Raw genomic sequence first — 26824 nt, 5'->3', positions numbered from 1 at the left:
ATTCGTTTTATTGTTTCACCAGTACTAGTCCGGTTTTTTTCTAGCCACACCTCGTATAATAAAGCCGCACAAATTAGAACTAATTGTTACGCTCCAGCACAAATTATTGAAAGTCAGAGTTATTGAAATGTTTTCTAAAGTAATTATCTGAAAGTATAATTAGGAATATAACATATAGTGTATATAGTGACTTCCTCTTCTTCGTTGAGAACTCCTTTATTTCCTCCCAGTTACTCAAATCTTATTCATACACTACTGGCCATTAAAATTGCTACACCACGAAGATGACGTGCTACATTCGCGAAATTTAACCGACAGGAAGAATATGCTGTGATATGCAAATGATTAGCTTTTCATAGCATTCACACAAGGTTGGCGCCGGTGGCAACACCTACAACGTGCTGACATGAGGAAAGTTTCCAACCGATTTCTCATACACAAACAGCAGTTGACCGGCGTTGCCTGCTGAAACGTTGTTGTGATGCCTCGTGTAAGGAGGAGAAATGCGTACCATCACGTTTCCGACTTTGATAAACGTCGGATTGTAGCCTATCGCGATTGCTGTTTATCGCATCGCGACACTGCTGCACGCGTCGGTCGAGATCCAATGACTGTTAGCAGAATATGGAATAAGTGGGTTCAGGAGAGTAATACGGAACGCCATGCTGGATCCCAACGGCCTCGTATCACTAGCAGTCGAGATGACAAGCATCTTATCCGCATGACTATAACGGGTCGTGCAGCCACGTCTAAATCCCCGAGTCAATAGGTGGGGACGTTTGCAAGACAACAACCATCTGCACGAACAGTTCGACGACGTTTGCAGCAGCATAGACTATCAGCTCGCAGACCATGGCTGCGGCTACCCTTGACGCTGCATCACAGACAGGAGCACCTGCGATGGTGTACTCAACGACGAACCTGGGTGCACGAATGGCAAAACGTCATTTTTTCGGATGAATCCAGGTTCTGTTTACAGCATCGTGATAGTCATATCCGTGTTTGGCGACATCGTGGTAAACGCACATTGGGAGCGTGTATTCGTCACCGCCATACTGGCGTATCATACGGCGTGATGGTATGGGGTGCCATTGGTTACACGTCTCCGTCACCTCTTGTTCACATTGACGGCACTTTGAACAGTTAAATTTCAGATGTGTTACGACCCGTGGCTCTACCCTTCATTTGATCCCTGCGAAACCCTACATTTCAGCAGGATAATGCACGACCGCATGTTGCAGTTCCTGTACGGGCGTTTCTGGGTACAGAAATTGTTCGACTGCTGCCCTGGCCAGCACATCCTCCAGATCTCTCACCAACTGAAAAGTCTGGTCAATGGTGGCCGAGCAACTGGCTCGTCACAAAACGCCAGTCACTACTCTTGATGAACGGTGGTATCGTGTTGAAGCTGCATGGGCTGCTGTACCTGTACACGCCATCCAAACTCTGACTCAATGCCCAGGCGTATCAAGGCGGTTATTCGGGCCAGAGGTGGTTGTGCTGGGTACTGATTTCTCAGGATCTATGCACCCAAATTGCGTGAAAATGTAATCTCATGTCAGTTCAAATATAATATATTTGTCCTATGAATACCCGTTTATCATTTGAGTTTCTTCTTGGTGTAGCAATTTTAATGGCCAGTAGTGTATTTATCATGCCAATCATGAATAACCTCCATGGATGTAACTCCAAATGCACTCTAGAAATCTAAATCTTCTGTTCTTACAAGATGAAATTCTGCTTCATCGTGGCACAAAACTTTATCCATGGATTCTCAAGGATCATAAATTTAACGACCTTTCAGCTTCTAGCTCAGTTGTTGATGGCACTTGGTGTAAGTTTTCAGTTTCATTAGAACCTGTTCGCTTATATTGTTTTTGCCATTGTCTTCATCATTGCAGAACACTATGCAGTCGTCAGGGAGCAGGCATATGTGAAGGCGCTTATAAGTCAGGATCGCTCCTTGATCCACAGGCTGTATCAGCGAAATAGTCATTACTTAATTAGCCATCACTATATATACCAGGAAGACGAGCAAGAGCAATGTCAATAATCAATAAATTACAATGAAATGAACAACCTTAGCTGCTTACAGGCGTTGACATACGTCAACGGGGACAGATGAAAACGTGTGCCGCGACTGGGACTCGACCCCGGGATCTCCTGCTTAGACGGCACACGCTCTATCCGAGCAACCGAGGACACAGAGGACAGCGCGACTGCAGGGATTTTATCTCTGGCACGCCTCCCGCGAAACTCACATTCTCAACGTATCGTCCCGCACTACATTCGTAGTGCTCCCGCCCATTATACTCAACACTCGCACAGAAGAATAAGATGGTCAAGTGGCCGGTGAGCCTTAGTATAATAATCAATAACACTTACACATTTTCAGGTTTTCGCTTTAACTTTTCAGTTTTGGAATTTTCGACTTCAGGGACGAAGTCGTTCTTGAAACTGTCAGTGTGGTAATCCAAGACTTTTTTTTAGCTTTATAGATGACTGGGAGATGCTGTGTAACAGTTTTGTCAGTCCTAATTTTCACAGATTTCCCAATTAAATAATGTGAACAGTTGTGCAGAGTGAACTCGGAAGAAATGAAGACTGCAATATATGTACCTGTCTGTGGGAGGCATTTGATCCAGCAGCATATAGTAAATGGGATATGTTGGTGACGATAATGATAATGGCACTAGTACAGTTTCAATCAATGCCTTGTTTGTCGAATGCTGCCGGAAGAAATTTTGTTGAAACTGAGCCAAAAACACCCTTATGAATCCTATGCCAAGTGGTAGATAACATTCATATGTTCACTCTGTAAGTCAGTTGACGGCTCAGAAATTGTCCACTGTGCTCTTTAAATAGTTTTCGCAGTTGGTATCGATAGATTTTCGTCCACTTTAATTACTTCTAATGAAACACTGTTTCAGCAGCTTGAGGAACATATTTCACTTTTTGTGTGCATGTTTATCTTTATATGTTTCAAACTTTCCAATTGGTAAGTACTGTACATATATATATATATATATATATATGATAATACTCTAATTCTGAATATCATTGGCTTAGCCGATTTATTGTGCATGCCTACTGTGATAATATGAACAAAACGTTCCATTTTGTAGTTAACATTGATTTAAAACTTCAAGAATATCATGATAATGAAAGAAGTTACTCATTGTGTTGAGAAATGTCAAATTTTTTTCAGTGCAGCCGTATTCCAGTGGAGGAAAATGAAAAACGTACAGCTCTACATGTGTCATATTTTGCATATGATACTAATAGATGCCATTGAAGGCAATGATCCGTAAGTGCCACACTCTGAACTATATACGAATCACATCCTCAGCATGAAACTGCTAAGCCCTTCGTAACTAAATCTGACCTGCTGAAAGAGGGGTCTGTAGTGTCGAGCAGTTGCTGGATTAGTAAACGGCGAGCACAATCCATGCAGTTAACTGAACAGTCATGTACTCAGACTGACGAGACAGACACTCCCCAACCTCAGGCATTCTGTTTCTTATCAGTCGATGCACTTGAGCAAAACGTAAGGACTCAATCTTGTCGTGCCCAAAAATACATTAATGCCTTCAAACTTCTTTGTTTGTGGACAGCTTCGACATCCGTTACGGACAAGGTTTCAAATCCTAGATCGTCAACATTTGTGAAAATCCTAAAATAATTGATTGTATCTATACAAGGAGTTAAAAAATGGTTCTCACAGTATTCAGGAATAGTACTGATCAAAACTAGAAAAAATAGTCCTATAAACATTCATGAAGAATCAAAGGTATTGAGATGTAGGTTTGTGTCATGAGCATTCAGAACTCAGCAGTGTATTTCGCTTTATATGTAAATTGATGGTGGAGGGAGGGGGGGGGGGGGGAGGAAAGGGATTACTGGTGTCAACTATATCGGGACATTACACGGAATCAGTAACGTCGAGTGAAAATGTGTGTCAGACCAGGGTTCGAACCCAGGATCTCGTCCTTACTAGGCAATTGCTTTAATCACCACGCCATCCAGAACACATGGTTCCCCACAATGCAGACAATCTCAGCACACCTCACGGCGGACTCACACTCCCATCGAGCGGCACAGTCCCAATCCATTTTCTCCATGCTCGCTAATCTGAGATTCCCGCAGGAGGTCAGACGTATTTGTGCACCCTAACTGAAGAAGGTGGATCTGTTGCCCACCTAGGTGAATCAGTTATATGATAGAGTGGTGTCTGTCCTTTTGGACATGTCCACAGGAACAGACACCACGCATTCGCATAGTAGGCTGCTTTCCTGTCAGAGATCAGAAGTGAGCTCTGTACAGTCGCTTTAAAATCGCCAACAAGTAGACGATATAGTTCCCATCCTCTGCTATGCCAGTCCCATTTCGATATAGCCCCCACCCCCCCGAATTTCTATAATTCCCTCCAGATCCTCGAGCACCATGCACTCCGCCTCGCCTTCCGTATATGCCTCCTGTCCCTCACGCGGATCTTCAAAGAACTGATTCCTTTCCCCCATCTGCTCCTTTTCCTCAAACACATATGCATCCTCTACACCTCCCACCGCCTTGATCCATCTGCTGGTTGCTCCTCTCCTCTCCAACCACCGCCCTCTGCCATGCCTTCACCGTTGTGTCCCCCCTACCCTTCACCTCTACACCCCTCATCTCCTTTCCCAGGGTGGCTTCCGTTGACTCCCTCTCCCAGATTATGCCCTCTCTCCTTCCATTTATTCCTACTATCAACTCTGATGCTCACCTCCCCCTCCCTTCCTCTGTCCTTTCCCTGGGCTGCTTCTCCCCCCCCCCCTCTGTCTTGTTTTTTCCCCACCTATCCTCTCTCTGCCTCCCTTCTCTCCCCCTAGTCCTTTTGCTCTCCCTTCCACTGCCTTTCCCACTCCTTCTCACGTCCACCTAGCCCCCTCTTTTTCTATGTCCCTTCCCTCCTTTGGCTCTCCCCTTTTTTTTCTTTTCTTCTCCACCCCCTTTCCTCCTTCATAGGTCCGGGTCCCCCCCCCCCCCCACATCTGCCGTCGTGTCACCTGTATAGTGCTGTTATAAGTGAATGTTCAGTGTTGTGCGTCCCCTGTCAGTGTTGCAGACAGCCACCATACTGTTGCTAGTTGTGTTTTTTATCTCATGCGAACAGAAACCAGACTGACGCCGTGGTTTTTAATTGTGCTTGTATACTTCGTGTCTTCATCCGCATCGTCACTGCAGTTCTTTTTATGTTTTAAATTCCACGATTTTCCGCCATTTTACAGTTTTTTACAATGTCACCGTTTTATTGCCGGTTTTTCTTGTTTGTTTATATTCTCATTCTGTTTTTTAACAGGCTGTAGAGGAGCATATTACGCTGCTGCCAGCCTGCCCCCCTCTGGGGGTGGGGGATCGAAATGCAATAAAGGAAAAAAAGACGATATAGTAGGCCGCTTTCCTATTAGAGGGTAGAAGTGAGCTCCGTACAGTCGCTTTAAACGCTTCAACAAGTCCTGTGACGTCATCTCCGAACTCACCGTCTGCTTGTGCCCGTAGTCTCTACTCGCGAGTCTCCGCCATAGCCTACTCGTCACCTCAGTCGGTTGTCAAGTACAAGTGGACTCGACCCGCTTAGAAAGGAGAACGAGTAAACGAGTTCGCGATACTAACTGCGGACTCGCGGCATTCCTGCTACATACGCAACCGTTTTGAAAGAAATTTCCGCCACTAAACTGTAAGCTGCTGTTAATTTATTTCACACAATCATGATTTCGGTTTTATGGCCGTTCTCAATTGCAAGCAGAAATGTCACAAAATGTCCGACATACCTAAAGAACGGAAGCAGTTTGTATAACAATAGAACGACAGGCTGGTTAGCAGTGAATACTGTTCTGTTTATACACACATTTACGTATCTAGATAAAATTTGTTCAAAGACTGCTGTAAATTTATTTAAATATGTAATAGCTATTCAGGGAATGTCTAGCAATTACGCTGACGTATACCTACTTTCGGGCATGGCATTCTCGTGAATGCACTTTATTATTGACATTCGAAAATAATGCGACAGTCATAACCTTCCGAAGAAGGGCACTAATTGCCCGAAACCGGTGAAGAAATTAAATTTCTTTTATACAACTGGTTCTTTATTATTTCATTATAGAAGGTGGACAAAACACTACATCTACATCTACATCCATATTCCGCAAGTCACCTGACGGTGTGTGGCGTTATCGAAACTGTAACAACGGTGCCACAAAACATAATGCATGGTGACCAGTCTCAAAATGGTGATTAATTATTAGAATGAATTACAGAACTGAATCATAAGCTACACAACTCGCTGTTGGCCCACAAACGCAAGTTGCAACTGGTTCCCTACTTTTCAGTCAGACTCTTTTAAAGAGGAACTTACTCGCCTTTTTCGTGCTCCAACATAAGCATTTTTCCGCTGGTTCCCTTCTTCTCCTTGCTACAGCAGAGTGTGCTGCTTATATACTGAAGAGCCAAAGAAACAAGTACACCTGCCTAATATCGTGCACGGCCCCCGCTAGCAAGCAGACGTGTCGCAACGCGACGTGGCATCGACTCGAAAAATGTCTGAAGTGGTGATGGAGGGAACTGACACCATTAATCCTGCAGGGCTGTCCATAAATCCGTAAGAGTACGACAGAGTGGAGATCTTTTCTGAACAGCACGTTGCAAGGCATCCTAGATATGGTCAATAATGTTCATGTCTCGCGAGTTTTGTGGCTATCGGAAGTGTTTAATCTCAGAAGAGTGTTCCTGGAACCTTTCGGTAGCAATTCTGGATGTGTGGGGTGTCGCATTGTCCTGCTGGAATTGCCCAAGTTCGTCGGAATGCACAATGGACATGAATGGATGCAGGTGATCAGACAGGGTGCTTACATACGTGTCACCTGCCGGAGTCGTATCTAGACGTTATCAGGGGTCCTATATCACTCCTACTGCACACATCCCTCACCATTACAGAGCCTCCACCAGCTTGAACAGTGCGCTGCTGACATGCAGGGTCCATGGACTCATGAGGTTGTCTCCGTACCCGTACACTCCCATCCGCTCGACGCAATTTGAAACGAGACTCGTCCGACCAGGCATATGTTTCCAGTCATCAACAGTCCAATGTCGGTGTTGATAGGTCCAGGGCCGACCGGAGTGGCCGAGCTGTTCTAGGCGCTTCAGTCTGGAGCCGCGCGACCGCTACGGTCGCAGGTTCGAATCCTGCCTCGGGCATGGATGTGTGTGATGTACTTAGGTTAGTTAGGTTTAAGTAGTTCTAAGTTCTAGGAGACTGATGGCCTCAGAAGTTTAGTCCCATAGTGCTCAGAACCATTTGAACCATTTTTTGACAGGTCCAGACGAGGCGTAAAGCTTTGTGACGTGCAGTCATTAAGGGTACATGAGTGGGCCTTCGGCTCCGAAAGCCCGTATCAATGATAATTCGTTGAATGATTCGTATGCTGACATATTTTGATGGCCCAGAATTGAAATCTAGAGCAACTTGGGGGAGGGTTGCACTTCTGTTAAGTTGAACGGTGCTCTTCAGTCGTCGTTGGTACCGTTCTTGCAGGATCTTTTTCCGACCGCAGCGATGTCGGGGATTTGATGTTTTACCGGATTCCTGATATTCTCGGTAAACTCGTGAAATGGTCGTATGGGAAAATCCCAACTCCATCGATACCTCGGAGATGCTGTGTCCCATCGCTCGTGGGCTGACTACAACACCACGTTCAGACTCACTTATATCTTGATAACCTGCCATTGTAGCAGCAGTAACCAATCTAAGAACTGCGCCAGATAGTGTTGTCTTATGTAGGCATTGCCGACCGCAGCGCCGTATTCTGCCCGTTTACATCTTTCTTTATTTGAATACGCATGCCAATACCAGCTTTTCTGGCGCTTCAGCGTAGAAGGGAAGGGGGCGTGATAGAGGGAGGGAACAGGTGGAGGGGGGGGGGGGGGCGGCATGAGGCACCAAATAATATGTCGCTTGTGGTCAAAAACATTCTCGAACCAGCCCTGCTCGCGCCCTGTATATCGCTGCCTTATGGGCGGCAAAGACAAGATCATATTCAGGAACTCAAACGGAAATTCCTCGGTGAAAGATGACGTTCTTTTCGAGGACGCCGTTCAGAAAGTTTAGAGAACCAGCATTTTAAGCTGATTGCAGAACAATTTTACTACCGCCAATGTACATATCGCGTAAGGACCACGAAGATAAGATACCAGTAAATATGGCCCTCGCTCGTTTTGCGAGTGGAACAGGAAAGGAAATTACTAGCAGTATTACAGGGTGCCCTCCGCCACGCACCGTACAGTTGCTTGCGGAATGGGTACGTGTTAGGCTGTTGCATAATTTCGTGGCGTTTGGTATTCCGATTGCTACGACTTTATTTATCTATTATCATTTTTTATTTGTAGTGAACTGTTGCTATTTGAGTTTAAATATTGGCATTTGGAAATAGTGAGTGAAGGTTGGACGCTATAAAATGGAGTGCCAAACAGGGAAATCGAAACATTTCCGACATAGTCTTCTGTTTAATTTCAATAGAGGGGTGAGTAGCGGAGACAGCCACAAACATATCCGCCGGATATAGAAATAACGCCATTGAACAGAGCACGGCAAGAAAATGGTTTCCTCATTGTAAGGAGGATCATTTTGCATTTTGACATTAGGGACTCTCCATGTTCAAGAATACCTTTGGGACTTAATGAAGATTGTTTGAACGCATTAATCCACAATGACGCACGCCATTGTTTTCGAGAACTGGCAAAAGTGGTGAACTGGACCATTCCACTATCGTGCAACATTTGCGTGCAATCGGGAAGGTCCAAAAATTTAGTGTAAGGGTGCCGCACGAAAAACAGCAGGTGGCCATATGTGCATCTCTGCTTGTTCGTCATCATTTGGCTCGTGAACAACACCGACCATTCCTATCCTGTGTAGCGGGCTTAAATCACCCTGGGGTATGACCATGCGGTGCATTTCACCTGCGGTCGTCGCACGGTGTTGCTAGCAGCAGTCAACATACGCAGCGGTGTGTTGGTGCACGTCAGAGTACGGTCCAGCGAGTAAGTGTGCAGGCGTTTCCAGACGTGGTAATGGTGACTTAGTGTTGAAAATTACTCAAACAACACAATTTGATGACGTTATGAGGAGTAGAGTACTAGGGCGACTGGAGGCTGTTCAAACGCAGCAAGTCGTAGCACGGGCCCTCCATGTGCCACAAAGTGTGATCTCAAGATTATGGCAACGATTTCAGCAGACAGGACGTCCACAGTGTACAGCACCAAGAGAAGACCGATATCTCACTATCAGTGCCTGCAGACGGCCACGGAGTGCTGCAGGTAGCCTCGCTCGGAACCTTACCGCAGCCACTGGAACAATTGTCTCCAGACACACAGTCTACAGATGACTGAGCAGACATGGTTTATTCTCCTGGAGACCTGCAAGGTGCATTCCACTGACCCCTGGTCACAGGAGAGCCTGTAAATCGTGGTGTCAAGAACACAGTACATGGTCATTGGAACAGTGGTCCCAGGTTATGTTCACGGACGAGTCCAGATGTAGCCTGAACAGTGATTCTCGCCTGGTTTTCATCTGGCGCGAACCGGGAACCACATACCAACCCCTTAATGTCCTTGAAACTGACTGTGTGAAGGTCATGGTTTGATGGTGTGGGGTGGGATTATGATTGGTGCACGTACACCCCTGCATGTCTTTGAAAGAGGAACTGTAATAGGTCAGGTGTATTGGGACGTCATTTTGCACCAGTATGTCCGCCTTTTCAGGGGTGCGGTGGGTCCCACCTTCATGCTGATGGATGATAACGCACGGCCCCACCGAGCTGCCATCGTGGAGGAGTACCTTTAAACAGAAGATATCAGGCGAATGGAGTGGCCTGTCTGTTCTCCAAACCTAAACCCCATCGAGCACGTCTGCGATGCTCTCGGTCGAAGTATCACTGCACGTCTTCAAACACCTATGACACTTCATGAGCTCCGACAGACACTGGTGCAAGAATGAGAGGCTATACCCCAGTAGCTGCTCGACCACCTGGTTCAGAGTATGCCAACTCGTTGTGCGGCCTGTGTCCGGGTGCACGGTGATCATATCCCATATTGATGTCGGTGTACATGCGCAGGAAACAGTGGCATTTTGTAGCACATGTGTTTCGGGTCGGTTTTCTCAACTTATCACCAATACCGTAGACTTACAGATCTGTGTCGTGTGTGTTCCCTATGTGCCTGTGCTATTAGCGCCAATTTTGTGTAGTGCCACGTTGTGTGGCACCACATCCTGCAGTTATACTTAATTTATGAGCATGAGTGTACAAAAGATAATGCTATCATTCGGTGGAACAGCGACGGTGTGATGTATTAAGAACTGCTTATGACATTTATTGTCAACAACTCTTTTAGGCACAATACAAGAATAACGACCAGAAAGACTGTGTGAAATGATGCAACTCCACGATAACGCCCGCCCGCTTTCTGCTATACAGACAAAAAACATCATATGGGAATTGGGTTGGGAAGTTATCCCGCACCCACCTTATTCACTTGATCTTACGCCCTCACATTTTTACCTGTTACGCTCTCTGTCGAACAGCCTTCAAGGAACATCTTTTCCGGATGAAAATGCGGTCCCAACATGTCTCGCTAGTTCTAGGCCTCAAAACCACCTGATTTCTACTGTCACGGAATCGAAAACTTACACCAGCGTTGGCGAACTGTTTGTATATAGCGCAGGAGAATTGATTATCGATGATTATGTGCATCTGATGCGCTTGTTAAACGTATGGAAATACGCTACGAACTTATTCACCAAAGCAACAAATGTAAGTGTTATATAAAACGAATTCTATGATTCAGTAAAGTTTTGAGAATTTATTTATATACTTATTTTTATACTTCACTTTGACTTGTATGAACAACAAATAAGTATGCATAACATAAGTTTAGCACAAAGTCATTTACTTTGCATTTTCTGGCAGTTAGTATTAAACGTCCAGCTTACGATTTCTGTCTCAAAAGAGTAAAAATGTCTTTTCTTCTCTATATATGAAAGGCTGACTGACCGACTCACCATCGCCCAGCCGAAACCGCCAAGAATAGAAACTTGAACTTGGGGGAGTAGTGGATCTTATGCTGTAGGCGTCCTTTAATAAGGGATTTTTCGGAATTCCAACCCTAACGTGTTGAAGTAGGGGATGAAGGTTTTTTTGTTTTTTAAGTGTCGCTATTAAGCAATTTTGAAGCTGGACCTACAAAATTTGAATTTGGTTTCTCGGTCAGAAATAGAGAAATACGTGTTTCTGCATTTTTGGAAATTTAACCCTATAAGGTTGGAATAGTGAGTGAAAGCTTTTTTTTTGAAAATATATCGTTACTAAAGAACTAGGCTACCAAAGTTTTTTTAAAGCTACTCCTATGAACATTGGTATCTGACTTCTCGATTTGCAAATAAAAATATACGTGTTTCAGTTTTGTTTGGAAATTGAACACTTAAGGGGGTGAAGCAGAAGATGCGATTTTTTTAATGAAAATATGCACCGCATTTTTTTTCAACAGTTCTTTATTGAACAATGAGAATTACACACACACACAAAAGAATGCTATTTTATCTACACACCTTATTTTTCCACGTAATCTGCATCCCGTTCTATGGCCTTCCTATATCGCGAAACAAGGGCGTTTATGCGCTGTCGGTACCAATACTTGTCCTGCTGGAGGAGCCAGTGCTTCACGGTGTGGTTCACCTCCTCACTGTCCTCAAAATGTCTTCCACGAATAGTATCCTTTAATAGCGAATGACAACATCAGCTCGCTGCAACATGTCAGGTGTGACAGCTGTGGATGGGCTCCCGAGACGCTGCGAATCGTGGAGGTCCGTCGAACCGCTTTCTGATGACCTCACCCTCTGTGCCCAGCGATTAACTGTACTTCTGCCGACAGAAGATGCTCTGTAGACTTTGCACAAGCGTTTGTGAATATTCCCCACAATTTCTTTCTCTGCCGTGAGAAATTCAATGACGGCACGTTGCTTGAAACGTACATCGCTTAAAGACGCCATTTTGAAACTGTCCTGCAGCTACGCTATCTGTCGAAAGTGACGGAAACTTTTCGCATTCGTAGCATTGTTTTCGGCTGAAAAAAGAAATGCGGTGCGTTACTTTCTGGCCAACCCTCGTAGTTCCTGAGGGAAATTTAGTTGACAATATTATTTATAGTTGCCAGCGTATCAGGAGTTCTTAATAAAGAGCAAGGGTCCACACTTACAGTACAGTTGCCCCTAATGTCATAGTGTAGAGAGCATCGGAATGAAGTACACTGAAAGAAAGTCCTTCCATACGTTTCATTTGGTAAATCAAGGCTAATTTGTGAACTTTAAATTTTTAAAAATAAAATACGTTTGCATCACTATCACTCGATACTCATGTTTTTTTTTTTTTTTTTTTTTTTATTGCAGGCTATGGAGCTCCTGCATGCACTGGCTGCTCTCTTTGTCCTAACTTTTTCTGCAGGTAAGATATCTGTTACAGCTACATGTAAGAAAAATGAAAGCTCAGAAACTGCAGCAATAAATCAGCTGTATGCCGTGTAGAACAAAATGCATACCACATAATGAGTAACCATATAATTATAAAATTTTAAGTTTTTCTGTAATTTCGTTAAAAAAATAATCTGCGTATTTTTTATTTCGCCAGTATTTACTCAGACTCTGGGTCTCTCATGTGGCACTGTGACATGGAGCTTTCGTTCATCTGTTCTGCGACTGCTCGCTCTAGTAGTTCACTTCGATCAAGCTATATGAGTAAAAATTATCAATATACCGTAATATTACACGCAACTGAGGAAGACAGGACTACAAAAGCTGAAAATGTCTATGTGATTCAGTGTATAATATAATGCGACATTAGGTGGGAGGAGCAACTTCATATCCTCACCCAGCCATCTGTCTTCATATCATAAATGCTTCCCTAAATCACTTGTTGTGAATACCAGAGTATTTCCTTACATTTTGTTATGAAAGATTTCGTTCCACATCTTCGTGCAGACTAAGCTTGCACATTGTCTTTAATGACAATGATTGAATAAGCTGAATTGAGATCTTCCGCGAAGTCCTTTTTGCTTATTATTTTTCCACGTGATTTTTGACACCATATTTCGTATGCTGCTCCTTTATTATTACTAGATTTTCAGTAGTCCACGTTTCACTTCAATACATTCTCTGATGAGTCAACACGCTGTGACCACCAGGTTAATGACATGTTGCTTCATCTTTGGAATGCAATACAGCAGCGATTCGGCAAGGCATGGAGTTGCAATTCCTTTGTAGGTATCATGTGTTTACGCAATGGTCACAGAACTCCTGTAAATTATGGGCAGCTAGCGCCTGACGGCGTCCAAGATGCGTTCCATTGCACTTCGACCAGGCGAATATGATGGTAAAGACATTATTAGTGCAGTCTCGTGCTCCTCAAACCCTTAGCACGATTGTGGATTCGTGACACGAACCGCTATCCTGCTGGTAGAGACCCTCGCCACTGGAAAGGACATCAAGTGTGAAGGGATGCAGGTGGTTCACACTAACGTTCAGGTAGTCCAAAGCTGTCATGGTGCCTTCAGCTACTACCACAGATCCCATGGGAGCCCAGGTGAAGCTTCTCCATAGCGTAGCATTGCCCTCAATGATCTATGTCCAAGGCATGGTGAATGTCTTGAACAACAATTTGCCTGGATGATTGCTTACCAAGACGGGACCATCGACCTGGTGTGTCAATAAACGTAATTCACTCAACCAAGCGACACGTTTCCACTGATCCACCTTCCAATCTCGATGACCCCATGCCAATTGCAATCGTAACTGATGATGTCGTTGGGTCAACATGTGAACACATAGGGGTCATCTGCTGCAGAGTTCCATGATCAACAGTGTGTACTGAATGGTATGCTCTGATATGCTTCTGCTTCCACCAGCATTGTAGTCTGTTGGCAGATCTGCCCTGTCTACCTTGCTCTATGGAGCAGTCAAGTTTCCGCCCTTCATCTTCTGAAACGTCAATGTCAAATACATTGTCACCTAAAATAATGGTCCCACTGCCTTTCAGTCACTTCCCACAAATGATGACGACAGTAGCACGTGAACAGCAGACCAGCTTGGCCATATCCGAGATGCTCGCCCCCAGTCGCCTGGCTGTGACAATCTGTCCTTTGCCAAAGAGACTCAAGTCAGTGGCTTTCCGCATTTGGGAATGATTCCCCATTAGCCTCTGCTCCTCTTACCCTAGGTTATTCATAATTACCCCTGGAGTTTCAGAAGATGACTGCGCAAAAAGTACAAGACATAGAGCAGAATCACACATACCAGTGGTTAGAAACGGTCTCTAAATTTCGATTCGTGATATGCACCGTGGCGTGCACTAGGAGGCAGGCTTGTCAGAACATCTAGACAACTCAGTCGCTCCGTACTGCAAAAAATCAACCCAATGGACAACTTTCCAAAGTGGGATGCTGTCTTTGTGCACACACGCACATACTGATGTTTGTCGCGCCACAGACGGCTTCCCTATTAACGATCTGCTATGTGACTTGAGCTCATGGAGAGATGCTCTGTACGCTGATAGGTGCTTTGATTTTTCTCTTAGCCATGTTCTGAAACCTCTGAGATACTAAAAAATAACCCTGTATCCTTTCCCTAATAATATCAAGTGCGCATAACGCCATCGGGCTGCATTAAATCTCATGGTGTGCAATAGTCTTAAACTTTTGGCTCATCAGTATGCAGTATATAGGCAGTCGTAAGTATTTACAAAAACCGCTATTACACGAAAACTGAAGCCACTACAGAAATTCTGAAATTAGACCAGGCTTCAGGGATGAATTATCTTCCAGAAACAGTGTAAATCGTTCCTGCAACAGAATTTTTTTTGACCAATGGGTACATTCGTGGTCTAAAAATCATGCCCTAGAAGAAATGAATGGTTGTATTCTGTTAAGGAGTCCAAACGTCTATCTGGCAACCTCCTATCTGGACCATCCATCAATGTCCATTTTTATAAGTATTGCTTTGAAGTCTGTGTGACAAATGACGTATGATTAGATAAAAAGGAACCAATAAGATGGGAAGTGCAGATGTCTGGATTTTGAAGAAAAGGCTGGAAAGATATATGATATAATGGACTTTTTCAGGGTCAGAGGCATCAGAATTGTGGGTATTCTGTTGTTAAATTGATGGGATAGGAAATTTGTAAGGTATGGGAGTTGGCCATCAGAAGGAAATTTTGGGTGGAATCCAAGCTGGTTAACAGGAAGGTGTATGAGCTGGTTCAGGTGTTTGTGCATGCTTTGGGAGAGAACGGAAGCGGAGACCTATCTACGCAACGATGTGTGGCCGATGCGACGACAGAAGGAAGTCTCACTAGGGAGTTCACTTGTTCCGAGGAAAAGAAATAATATGGAGGCTTTTCACAACTCAAATAGTAACCTGTTGAGAGGAATGATTCCCCATTTGTTTCTACTCCACTCTTCGGCGTCACGTGCCTGCCACACCACCACCCGACATTCAGCCTTGTGATGGACCGTGGTCATGTTTTGGCTCATTAGTGCACGCAGCACCACACTAGTGCTGGATGCACTGATGAGCAAAAACATGACCACGGTCAAGCAGGTGGAGCTTACAACTCCTCTCCTCGTGGCAAAAAGTGTACTGAGCAAAACTGAGAACGGTAAGACCGAGTGCAATCGGAAGTTAGAGAGTACCCACCGCCTGCCGACTGCAACTCCCCCCTTCCCCCCCTCCCCCCACCCCCCATCATTCACAATAACAATTAGCATTACCGCCTAACTGAACTTCGGGAAGAAAAAGATTTTAAAATGATGAAACATAAATGATATTTAGTTTTTGGTAGGTGTTTTATTAAACCGTAAACTATTGAGCCAATCACTCAACTGGTACCGCTTATTGCTAACAACCGCTTTTTATACACTGATGAAACACATCTCAGTGTATCGTGAGCGCTGCCTTCAAATCCTTCACAGAAAAGAAAGGTAACAGGTAGATACTCACTACAAAGCATGCTTCCTCTGTAAAACTCCTCTCTCTAGCGACACTTGCTTCACCCACATCTTGCACTACTATTTAATATCAGCCAATTAAAAATTTGTTGCACTGTACTTACTGTCTGTAAATCAGTTGACTGCTGGCAGAAACTGGAAGACTTAAGGCTGTCAATGCTTTGTGCCTGTCCACTGTCAATAATAATAATAATTGCGGTATATATATAGAGTAACTCAGAACCATAACCTGGTTTCAGGACGTCAGAAACGATTTAAAAAAGTTTCATATAAGTGCAGCAGCCATTTTCGACAGAAACTTATGCAGACAAAAAAATTAGCAACTGGAAAGTATTGCCAGAGAATGATGTCACTACCAGACCAGGAACAAAGTGGACTGAAGATAGAAAAAGAATTCGCAAAAGAAGAAATGAGAGCTGTCTGTCAACTCTGAAGAGTTGAACAGAATAGCATTACCCGACAGTGTCCAATCGCTCCCAAAAATAATGATAATATTGTGTAGTCCCTACAACAGTGAAGAAGCCATCACATAGTCATTGTTGAGTTGTGCTGTCAGTGATTTCATTTATTGTTGCTAAATGAATAATGAAGCAATTTATGGTCCATTTGGAGAACTACCTACATTTTACCCCTCAGGCGGTAATTAATACCAGGCTGGGACCACTCTATAAGCAATAAAGCAAAGTTCGCCGAATTAGTGTGAGAGTTAGCATTGTCGTGAAGTTTCGCAGGACCATGCGCATACCGTTCTGAGTAGACTGTTACCAATTCCAACACCAGACATTATTAATTCCGTGGATTCAATAGCCTGGTGCAAGTTTCTCTTCTTCAGGGACTTGTATGCCCCAGACCTACCCCAGTAATTCAACCAAGGAACGGAAACGTACAGTTTAATGTGGAATCCGAACCACGTGCAGTTCCAGACTGGGAGGCGACGGCTAGGTTAAAGCCAGACGGAGTTATTCCGTAGTCCGACAGCGATTCGAAACCGTGCACTTTCAGTTTCCGGGTATGCGCTTTACAACTGCAACACTCCAACGCCAGAATATCTTTACGAAATGTCAGATAAGTCCTGTAATTGTAAAATGAAGGCTTATCTTCACGTGCGGCATCACCTCTTCCACGACGTAGAGCCCATGGTGCGCTTCGTAGCACATGTAGCAAGAACGTGGTAAAATTTTCTGTGCCAAACATAGAAGTGCCTCAGGGAATGTGAAAGGATCGCTCTTGTTCTCTGTACACGTAAATAATCTGACGGATAGGGTGAGCAGCAATCTGCGACTGTCTGATAATGACGCTGTAGAGTACGAGGAACTGTCGTCGTTGACTGACTGTAGGAGGATGCAAGATGACTTGGACAAAACTTTTATTTGGTGTGATGAACGACAGTTTGCTCATAGTGATATAATATTTTTGATATTTCCATCTACTACAAAAACACAAATTTTTCGACTGCCTCACTGGGGAGCAAAATAAGCGACAGACTTCGTCCTTTTAAACTATTCCCAGTTAGCTAATTACTGAACGGAAATTCGGACGTTTCTGCCTGTCATGCCTTTTCATATACGTCCACAACCATTGTGGCAGTATGGATATGTTACTCCCACAGTACTTTTTTACGAGAGTAATCCAAAAAGTAAGGTCTCCTATGTTTTTATAAGTATAGAACTCTGTGTGGCAGTTCGTCACACTGTTAAGAGTGCTTCTCCGCTGTGTGTAACCATGCGCACGCCGCGCTGAGGCGCTCAATCTTGGCTTGGTAGTCGTTGAGAATGGAGATCCCTTTGTATATTACCGCCAAGTGCTAATTGCGTGCAGTTATTCGGTTTTTGAACGCAAAGGGCACTGCGCCGATTGAAATCCATCGCCAGTTGACGGAAGTGTATGCTGAGTCGTGCATGGATGTCCAAAATGTTCGTAAGTGGTTCAGATGGCTCTGAGCACTATGGGACTTAACAGCTGAGGTCATCAGTCCCCTAGAACTTAGAACTACTTAAACCTAACTAACCTAAGGACATCACACACATCCATGCCCGAGGCAGGATACGAACCTGCGATCGTAGTGGTCCCGCGGTTCCAGACTGAAGCGCCTAGAACCGCTCGGCCACTCCGACCGGCTTCGTAAGTGGTGTAGAGAGTTTGCAGATGGTCGGGCCGAAATTCACTACGAACAAAGGAGCGGAAGACCGTCAATCTCTGAGGAGACAGTGTTGAAGGTTGAGCAAACGGTGCGTGAAGATCGGCGGATCACCCTGGATGATCTCTGCACGTTGGTTTCTGAGGTTTCCCGAAGCACCGCTCACAGAATTTTAACGGAAACATTGAACTACCGGAAGTGTACGCAAGATGGGTGCCACGCATGCTGACTGAGGACCACATGCGAAAACGAGTTGATGCTTCCCGCGCGTTTCTTCGCCGCCTTGCAACCAAACAGGACAACTTTCTGGACTCAATTGTCACGGGTGACGAAACCTGGGCATACCACTTTACACCTGAGATCAAGCAACAATCACGCCAGTTGCGGTGTCCTTCGCCAAAGCCGCGGAAATTCAAACACAGTCTGCCGGTAAAGTCGTGACAACCGTTTTTTGGTATCGGAAAGGGGTATTGTTGGTCGACTTTATGTCCACTGGGAACACTACTAACGCTGACAAGTACTGTGAGACTGAAAAAACTCTAAAGGGCAATTCAGAATAGGAGAAGAGGAATGTTCAGCAAGGGCGTACACATTCTCCATGACAACGCTGGCCCACACATCGCTCGGCAAACCGTTGCTCTCCTGCAACAGTTTCAGTGGAACATAATCACCCAGCCACCCTATAGTCCTGACTTGGCGCCCAGTGACTATCACCTGTTCCCTAGGTTAAAAGAACATTTGGCCGGAAAGCGATTCAGCTCCGATCATGAGGTGAACGAAGAGGTTCATAACTTTCTGAACAGCATGGCGGCGGACTGGCATGACATAAGCATACAAAAACCGCCACAGCGTCTACAAAAATGCATCGACAGAAATGGTGATTATGTCGAAAAATAGCTAAATGTTCAAGCTGTAAACTGATGTAAACCATTGTAGAAATAAACAGTTCTATGTATTTATAAAAAATAGGAGACCTTACTTTTGGGATTACCCCCGTACAAACAATGAGTCATGCACATATCAGATTTGGGTAAAAATCTTCCAAGCTTTCCTGTGTCATGCTTTTATGCAACCCCTATCCACTCCAGTCCCTCAGCCATAGGGGTGCTGGGGTGTTTTATTGCCACAGTAAATTTTTCTAGATAGCAAGTGTGTCCATTTCAGGGAAATTCCTACAGACATTACAAAGATATGCTGATATGTCACTGTCTTTGCACTCTGACTCTAGGAGTGAACTGTCATCGTGACTGTCACCAGTAAGTCTAGTGACCACGAAAGCTACGAATTTGATGCTAGTGTAGGTCGTTACCACATATTTTTATTTGTCACGTCTTCTCCCATCACTCCTATCACGATTGGAGTTATGGATATACACCGTCGGAAAAAAATATGCAGCAAACTCATTTTATTGAACAGTTTATTGAAAAGTTCATCATCGTGGAGGTATATGGAAACAAATTCAGACCAAATGAAATGGAAGTCACAGTAAATGGTGTCCAGACAGTCGAATCAATACACAAAGTACCCCCTCATGCGGTATTCTCACATGCAGACGACCATAAAGGTGCCGATAGGCATCCTATGATAAATTCTTTGAAGCACTTTGCACCTTTTGTTGCAGCTCTTCAATGGCTCTTGTAGGCTCTGGAGAACAAGTAAGATCCCACTTCGCTCGCCCAGTTAGCCGTGCGGTCCAACGCACAGCTTTCCAGATTGGGAAGGAGCGCCTGGTCCCGCAGACTTGTGTCGAGGTCCGGTGAGCCGGCCAATCTGTGGATGGTTTTCAGGCGGTTTTCCATCTGCCTCGGAGAATGCGGGCTGGTTCCCCTTATTCCGACTCAACTACACTATGTCGGCGACTCCTGCGCATAGCCGGCAGGAGTGGCCGAGCGGTTCTAGGCGCTTCAGTCTGGAACCGCGCCACCGCTACTGTCGCAGGTTCGAATCCTGCCTCAGGCATGGATGTGTGTGATGTCCTTAGGTTAGTTAGATTTAAATAGTTCTAAGTTCTAGGGGACTGATGACCTCAGCTGTTAAGTCCCATAGTGCTCAGAGCCATTTGAAACATTTTTTGCTGCGCATACAAGTCCTCCATATACGTGTACACCACCATACCACCATTACTCTACCACGCAAACATAGGGGTTACACTCGTCTGGTGTGAGACGTACCCTGGGGGGGGGGGGGGGGGGGGGTAGGGGGAGAGGGGGTCCACCGGGTGCCGATCGCACAATAACCCTGAAAGAGTGGTTCGGTATGGAACGGCGGAGGGGTGAAGTGGACTGCGGTAGTCGTCATGGGGTTGTGGACCACTGCAGCTGCGGTGGGGAAGGAGTCTCTCCGTCGTTTCTAGGCCCCCAGTTAACATACAATACAATACAATACAAGATCCCACTTCACCATGTCCCATACGTTTTCAATTGACGACAGATCTGGTGACCTTGCTGACCAGAGCAGTTGTTGTACACTAAAAAGAACATCTTACATTGCAGCAGCCACATGTGGACGTTCAATGTCCTGATGAAAATGCACATCACCTTCCTGTCAAAGAAATGGCTGTAACACAGGGATAACAACCCATGCAATGTAATGGACACCGGTTACTTTATACCTCAGAAACACCAGTTGTGACCCTGAGTCGTATCTGATGGCGTTCCGTACCATGAAGTCTGGAGTGGAACCATTGTGTCGTGAGTGAATAGACTCCAGAATAGGTCGCCCACTATATCTACGCCATGCACATATACATCTAGATGCAAGTCAGTTAGAACCTACTCTCATCATTGAAGACAACAGAGCGCTATTTCACTCTCCAGTCGACTCTTTTGAGACACCGCAGGGCCAAGCTCGGCGGTGTAGTGGTATCACGGGTAACCTGGCGAGAGGTGCAACTGATTTTAATCCTGCTGCGAGCAGACGGTTCCCAACGGATCTTGCGATCACATCAGATGCAACATATGCCCAGATTACTTTCCCGGATTAAGGTTGGTCGGTCACTGTTGCTCTCACATAGCACTGATCTTGATGTGCATATGTAAAGGAGAACAGTGTAATGATGCCAACTTAAGAGAAATTGATTTTTTACCTCATTAAAAGTTCATTATGATTTTTCGGACACATGTCTTTTTAAGTTTTATGGTTAAAAATATTTTGAAAAAGTATACACAGTGACGTCATAATCCTGAGTACTGGAGTAATAAGGCCATGTCCTTGGGGTAATGATGCCATGCATGTGAAAGTCAAGGAAAAATGCACAAAATGAAAGAGTATTGCTAAATAGGTATTATAACTGTTGTAATTTACGTTTGTCATTCTCTTTCATGAGACAATAAGAGGGCTGAATAATATTTGTCAATGTAAAGCTCGAATAAAAATCATTTTATAGCTGAGGCTTGATTAAGAAATTCGGCAAAAATAATAAATATAGTTTTCTGTACTATCAAAACTACTACACTCTGCATGTGCCTATTGCCACAGTGTATGCATCTGTACCACAGTTTATTTTATCCAAATTCACGACAAAAAAGGAGGATTTAAATGTTATCGTACTAAATATTGAAGGTGTCATCATCCCTATTACCATCCATCCTTATTATCATCATACAAATCTTCATTAAGATCTTTATCATCAGTTGATGAAGATTGAAAACTTATTAAGCACCTGCATGACTTTCTTCTTTAGGCTTTTTGTTTTTATTTTCTTCTTTTATTTCCTTCTCATTCTCTTTCCCCCTATGCACCTTTTTCAACCACAGGTTTCTCTTGTTTCTTTGTCTCGATATCTTCTAGTATTGTTTTCCTTGGAGTTCCTATAAGTACCTTCGTGACTGGAGTTCCTTTCCATTTGATGTTTTGCAATCTTGAGAACAGGTGAAATTTTGTTCAATGCATTTGTAAAATTCTCTCCAGATGGTCCTGGAAGATTTCATTCAGTTTCAACGAAAGTAAGCTTCGTCTCTTTCAATGCTCCTCAGACAAAGGCCTGCTGTCAGGATGCACAGATTCTTGTGCAAATTTCTCTGCCTCATCAGTTAGGGCAGATTGTGTGTTCCGATGCTATACTGCAGTATATCTGTTCTCCTTAATCTTCTCCTGAATCAGTGGAATAATGCCCGTGCTCTTAAATCCAGAAACACCATTTTCAATGATAGCAACAATCACGTAGTACTTTTTTAATATGTGGGCGATATCATATGGAATGAGTTTATTATACAGGGTGTAAATTTTGACAAACCAGAATAGCTAGAAAAATAAGCTTCAGGCGAAAAAATGTATGGAATGCAAAGTTGGTTGTTTTCGAGAGGGACATCTGCTGGTGCTAAAATTAGCTCGCCACAACAGCCCCCTGGGGTAGGGCGGGAGGCAAATTTAAAATTTCAAATAGGAACCCCCATTTTTTATTGCAGAATCAGATTCTACATAAAGAACTACGTACATTTTGTCTTAAACATTTGTTTTGATTCTTGGTATTTGGAGCTGTAATTCAAGAAAATCCATGTTTTCATTTTTGCGTGGAAAATGGTTACGGGAAAAAAAAGAATACTTATTTTTTCGTAAATTTTGATTCGCCAAAACTAAAACTCTCTCTCTCTCTCCTCATAAGGTAAGGTTTAAGAGAGAGGAATTAGAGTTTTACAAAAATATTGATCCAGCCGACCGTTGTGGCCGAGCGGTTCTAGGAGCTACGGTCGCAGGTTCGAATCCTGCCTCGGGCATGGATGTGTGTGATGTCCTTAGGTTAGCTAGGTTTAAGTAGTTCTAAGTTCGAGGGGACTGATGACCTCAGATGTTAAGTCCCATAGTGCTCACAGCCATTTGAACCATTTTGAAATGTTGACCCAAATATTAATTTTTTCCGCAGATTGGGATACGTTTTGTTTGTAAAATCCTAATTCCTCTCTCTCAAACCCCACTCTATGGGGAGAAAGGGAGAGATTTAGTTGTAGCGAATCAAAATTAACGAAGTAAGTAAGTATTTTTTTCAGAATGAGATTTTCACTCTGCTGCGGAGTGTGCACTGATACGAAACTTCCTGGCAGATTAAAACTGTGTGCCGGACCTAGACTCGAACTCGGGACCTTTGCCTTTCGCGTGCAACTTCTCTACCAACTGAGCTACCCAAGCACGACTCACGCCCCATCCCTCGTCTCCTACCTTCCAAACTTTACAGAAGCTCTCCTGCGAACCATACGGAACTAGCACTCCTGAAAGAAAGAATATTGCGGAGACATGGCTTAGCCACCGCCTGGAGGATGTTTCCAGAATGAGATTTTCACTCTGCAGCGGAGTGTGCGCTTATATGAAACTTCCTGGCAGATTAAAACGGTATGCCGGACCGAGACTCGAACTCGGTACCTTTGCCTTTCGTGAGCAAGTGCTCTACCAACTGAGCTACCCAAGCACGACTCCGGCCCCGTCCTCACAGCTTTACTTCTGCCAGTATTTGTTCCTTTCGAATTGTATTGACAATTAAGCTTATATTCAAAATCAAAATGGTAACACATTTCGTGCGCCACCCCTGTATGTTTGCTCTCATAAATTTTTCACGTTCATCGTTAAATGCTTTCTTCAGCGGTTCATCATAGAAAGATACATCCAGTGATTGCATTTTATGAGAGTTATGGGGAGATATGGACACTACATGTACGTAATTCATGCGACAAAACTGAAAAGTATTCAACGAAACATGACTACCATGGTTGTCCAACAACAACAGAACAGGATCGTCCAGGGTGGGTTTATAGATTTTCTTGAAATATTCCAACCACTCTTGAAATAATGTCTCATTCAACCACCCAACTACCCATTGTGGGAGTACCTATAAGGGCCACCAATTGGGCCACCTCTCTCTCCTCTCACTATGATAAATTACCACAGGCAGGACATAAGAACCTGACGCACTGAATCAGAAAATCACAGTTATGTTTCTTTCTATATCCCAGCTGACTGCCTAAAATCTCACAGGTTTCTGAACAGTTGAAATGCGTTAATAATGGGCCGCTGATTTGCGTGCGAGCTGATGTCACCCGATAGCAACCCAGATGGTTTCAATAGGATCTACGTCAGACGAATTTGGTGGTCGAGACATTAACGTGAGTTCATTATAAGGCTCCTCAGATCACTGTAGCAAGGTTCTGACTCCAAGACACGGACAATTATTCTGCTGAAACGTGACATCTGTCGGGGAAGACACCAAGCGTGAACGGACGCCAAGTGTTTCGCAAATATCAGCATGTCTTCGATTACTACCATAGGTACCATGCAAGCACAGGAGGATCTCTCCCATAGCGTAATACTGCTCCCAACAGCTGCGACCGTGGCGCCCTGTACGTTTCGAGCCGCCGTTCATTTCATGATGGCGTATGTGGAGACGACCATCGACCTAGTGTAGCAAAAATGTGATTCACTCGAAGAGCCGATGCGTTTCCATTGATCGGACTGTCGGATCCCGATGGTCCCGTGCCCATTGCACTCATAATAATTGACGATGTCGTTGGTCAACATGTCAACACGTAGGTGAGGTCTCCTGAGGAGCTCCTTGTCTAACAATGTACAGGGTGATTCAAAAAGAATACCACAACTTTAAAAATGTGTATTTAATGAAAGAAACATAATATAACCTTCTGTTATACATCATTACAAAGAGTATTTAAAAAGGTTTTTTTTTTCACTCAAAAACAAGTTCAGAGATGTTCAATTTGGCCCCCTCCAGACACACGAGCAATATCAACCCGATACTCCAACTCGTTCCACACTCTCTGTAGCATATCAGGCGTAACAGTTTGGATAGCTGCTGTTATTTCTCGTTTCAAATCATCAATGGTGGCTGGGAGAGGTGGCCGAAACAGCATATCCTTAACATACCCCCATAAGAAAAAATCGCAGGGAATAAGATCAGGGCTTCTTGGAGGCCAGTGATGAAGTGCCCTGTCACAGGCTGCCTGGCGGCTGATCCATCGCCTCGGGTAGTTGACGTTCAGGTGGTTACGGACAGATAAGTGCCAATGTGGTGGCGCTCCATCCTGCTGAAATATGAATTGTTGTGCTTCTTGTTCGAGCTGAGGGAACAGCCAATTCTCTAACATCTCCAGATACTGTAGTCCAGTTACAGTAGCACCTTCGAAGAAAAAGGGACCAAAAACTTTATTGGCTGAAATGGCACGGAAAACGTTCACCTTAGGCGAGTCACGTTCATACTGAGTTGTTTCCCGCGGATTCTCAGTGCCCCATATACAGACATTGTGACGGTTGACTTTCCCGTTAGTGTGGAAAGTTGCTTCATCACTAAACACAATCTTTGAAACGAAAGATTCATCTGTTTCCATTTGAGCAAGGATAAAATCACAGAAATCGATTCTTTTAATCTTATCAGCTGCAGACAGTGCTTGAACCAATTTCAGACGATAAGGTTTCATAACTAACCTTTTTCGTAGGACTCTCCATACAGTTGATTGTGGAATTTGCAGCTCTCTGCTAGCTCTGCGAGTCGATTTTCCTGGGCTGCGAACAAATGCTTGCTGGATGCGTGCTACATTTTCATCACTCGTTCTCGGCCGTCCAGAACTTTTCCCTTTGCACAAACACCCATTCTCTGTAAACTGTTTATACCAACGTTTAATACACCACCCATCAGGAGGTTTAACACCATACTTCGTTCGAAATGCACGCTGAACAACTGTCGTCGATTCACTTCTGCCATACTCAATAACACAAAAAGCTTTCTGTTGAGTGGTCGCCACCTTAGCATCAACTGACGCTGACGCCTAGTCAACAGCGCCTCAAGCGAACAAATGTACAACTAAATGAAACTTTATAGCTCCCTTAATTCGCCGACAGATAGTGCTTAGCTCTGCCTTTTGTCGTTGCAAAGTTTTAAATTCCTAAAGTTGTGGTATTCTTTTTGAATCACCCTGTATAATAAAAGGTTTGCTCTGAAACACTTGTGCGTGCATCAAAATTGTGCTCTTTCGACAGAGATGCCACAGATCGTCATCTATTCTACATTATAGGACAGGCAAGTCTCCGATTCCCACGTTCTGTGAATAGTCGTGAACATCCAATCATTTAGCGCCTAGTAGTAGTAGCTTCACAGTACTTCTACCTCTTTCTGTAGATACTCACGACAGTAGCACGTGAACATTCGACCAACTTAGTTCAAGGATCTGAGTAATAATAATCTGTCCTTTGCCAAAGTCGCTTATCTCAACGGATTTCCCCATCTGCAGCCCCTAGCCTTGCTAGGGTGATTCCCCGTCCGTGTCTGTTCCGCTTACACATTTTTGTTACCGCTTCACGTGCCCGCAGCGGCAACAAGAGGCATCCATAGTAGCGGTGGGCAGTGGTCATAATGTCTTGGCTTATCAGTGTGTTATATCCTGGTGCCTCGGAACACAGACCTTGAGGGTTTTGCATTTTTTTCGGTAGTGTATTTTTATACAGATAATGAGTCACGTATGTACAAAATTTGATTGAAATAGTTCCAGACGTTCCTGAGTTAAGCTGCTACGTCACCCCCATCCATACGTGTGGTGTGTGGTTCCTATCGCACAGAAACCATTGTAGGTGGGCACACAACAACTCACTTAAGTTTCATTGTAATCGGATGAA

The 26824-nt window shown here is 44.3% G+C and overlaps 1 protein-coding gene across 1 annotated transcript in view; it reads left to right on the top strand.

Moving 5' to 3' along the window:
* The window catches only part of LOC124798514 (lysosomal acid glucosylceramidase-like), a 249659-nt gene that overhangs the window by 43478 nt on the left and 179357 nt on the right, over positions 1-26824 (top strand). Inside the window, exon 2 of the mRNA XM_047261957.1 lies at positions 12473-12527. Within this exon, the coding sequence (XP_047117913.1) occupies positions 12476-12527 (52 nt within the window). The 5' untranslated portion in view covers positions 12473-12475. The remainder of the gene's footprint in view (positions 1-12472; positions 12528-26824) is intronic.

This window comes from Schistocerca piceifrons, chromosome 5, assembly GCF_021461385.2.
Source record: "Schistocerca piceifrons isolate TAMUIC-IGC-003096 chromosome 5, iqSchPice1.1, whole genome shotgun sequence".
Classification (NCBI taxonomy): domain Eukaryota; kingdom Metazoa; phylum Arthropoda; class Insecta; order Orthoptera; family Acrididae; genus Schistocerca; species Schistocerca piceifrons.
Note: the sequence above shows the minus strand (reverse complement) of the source record. Positions and strands in the feature narration are given on the sequence as shown.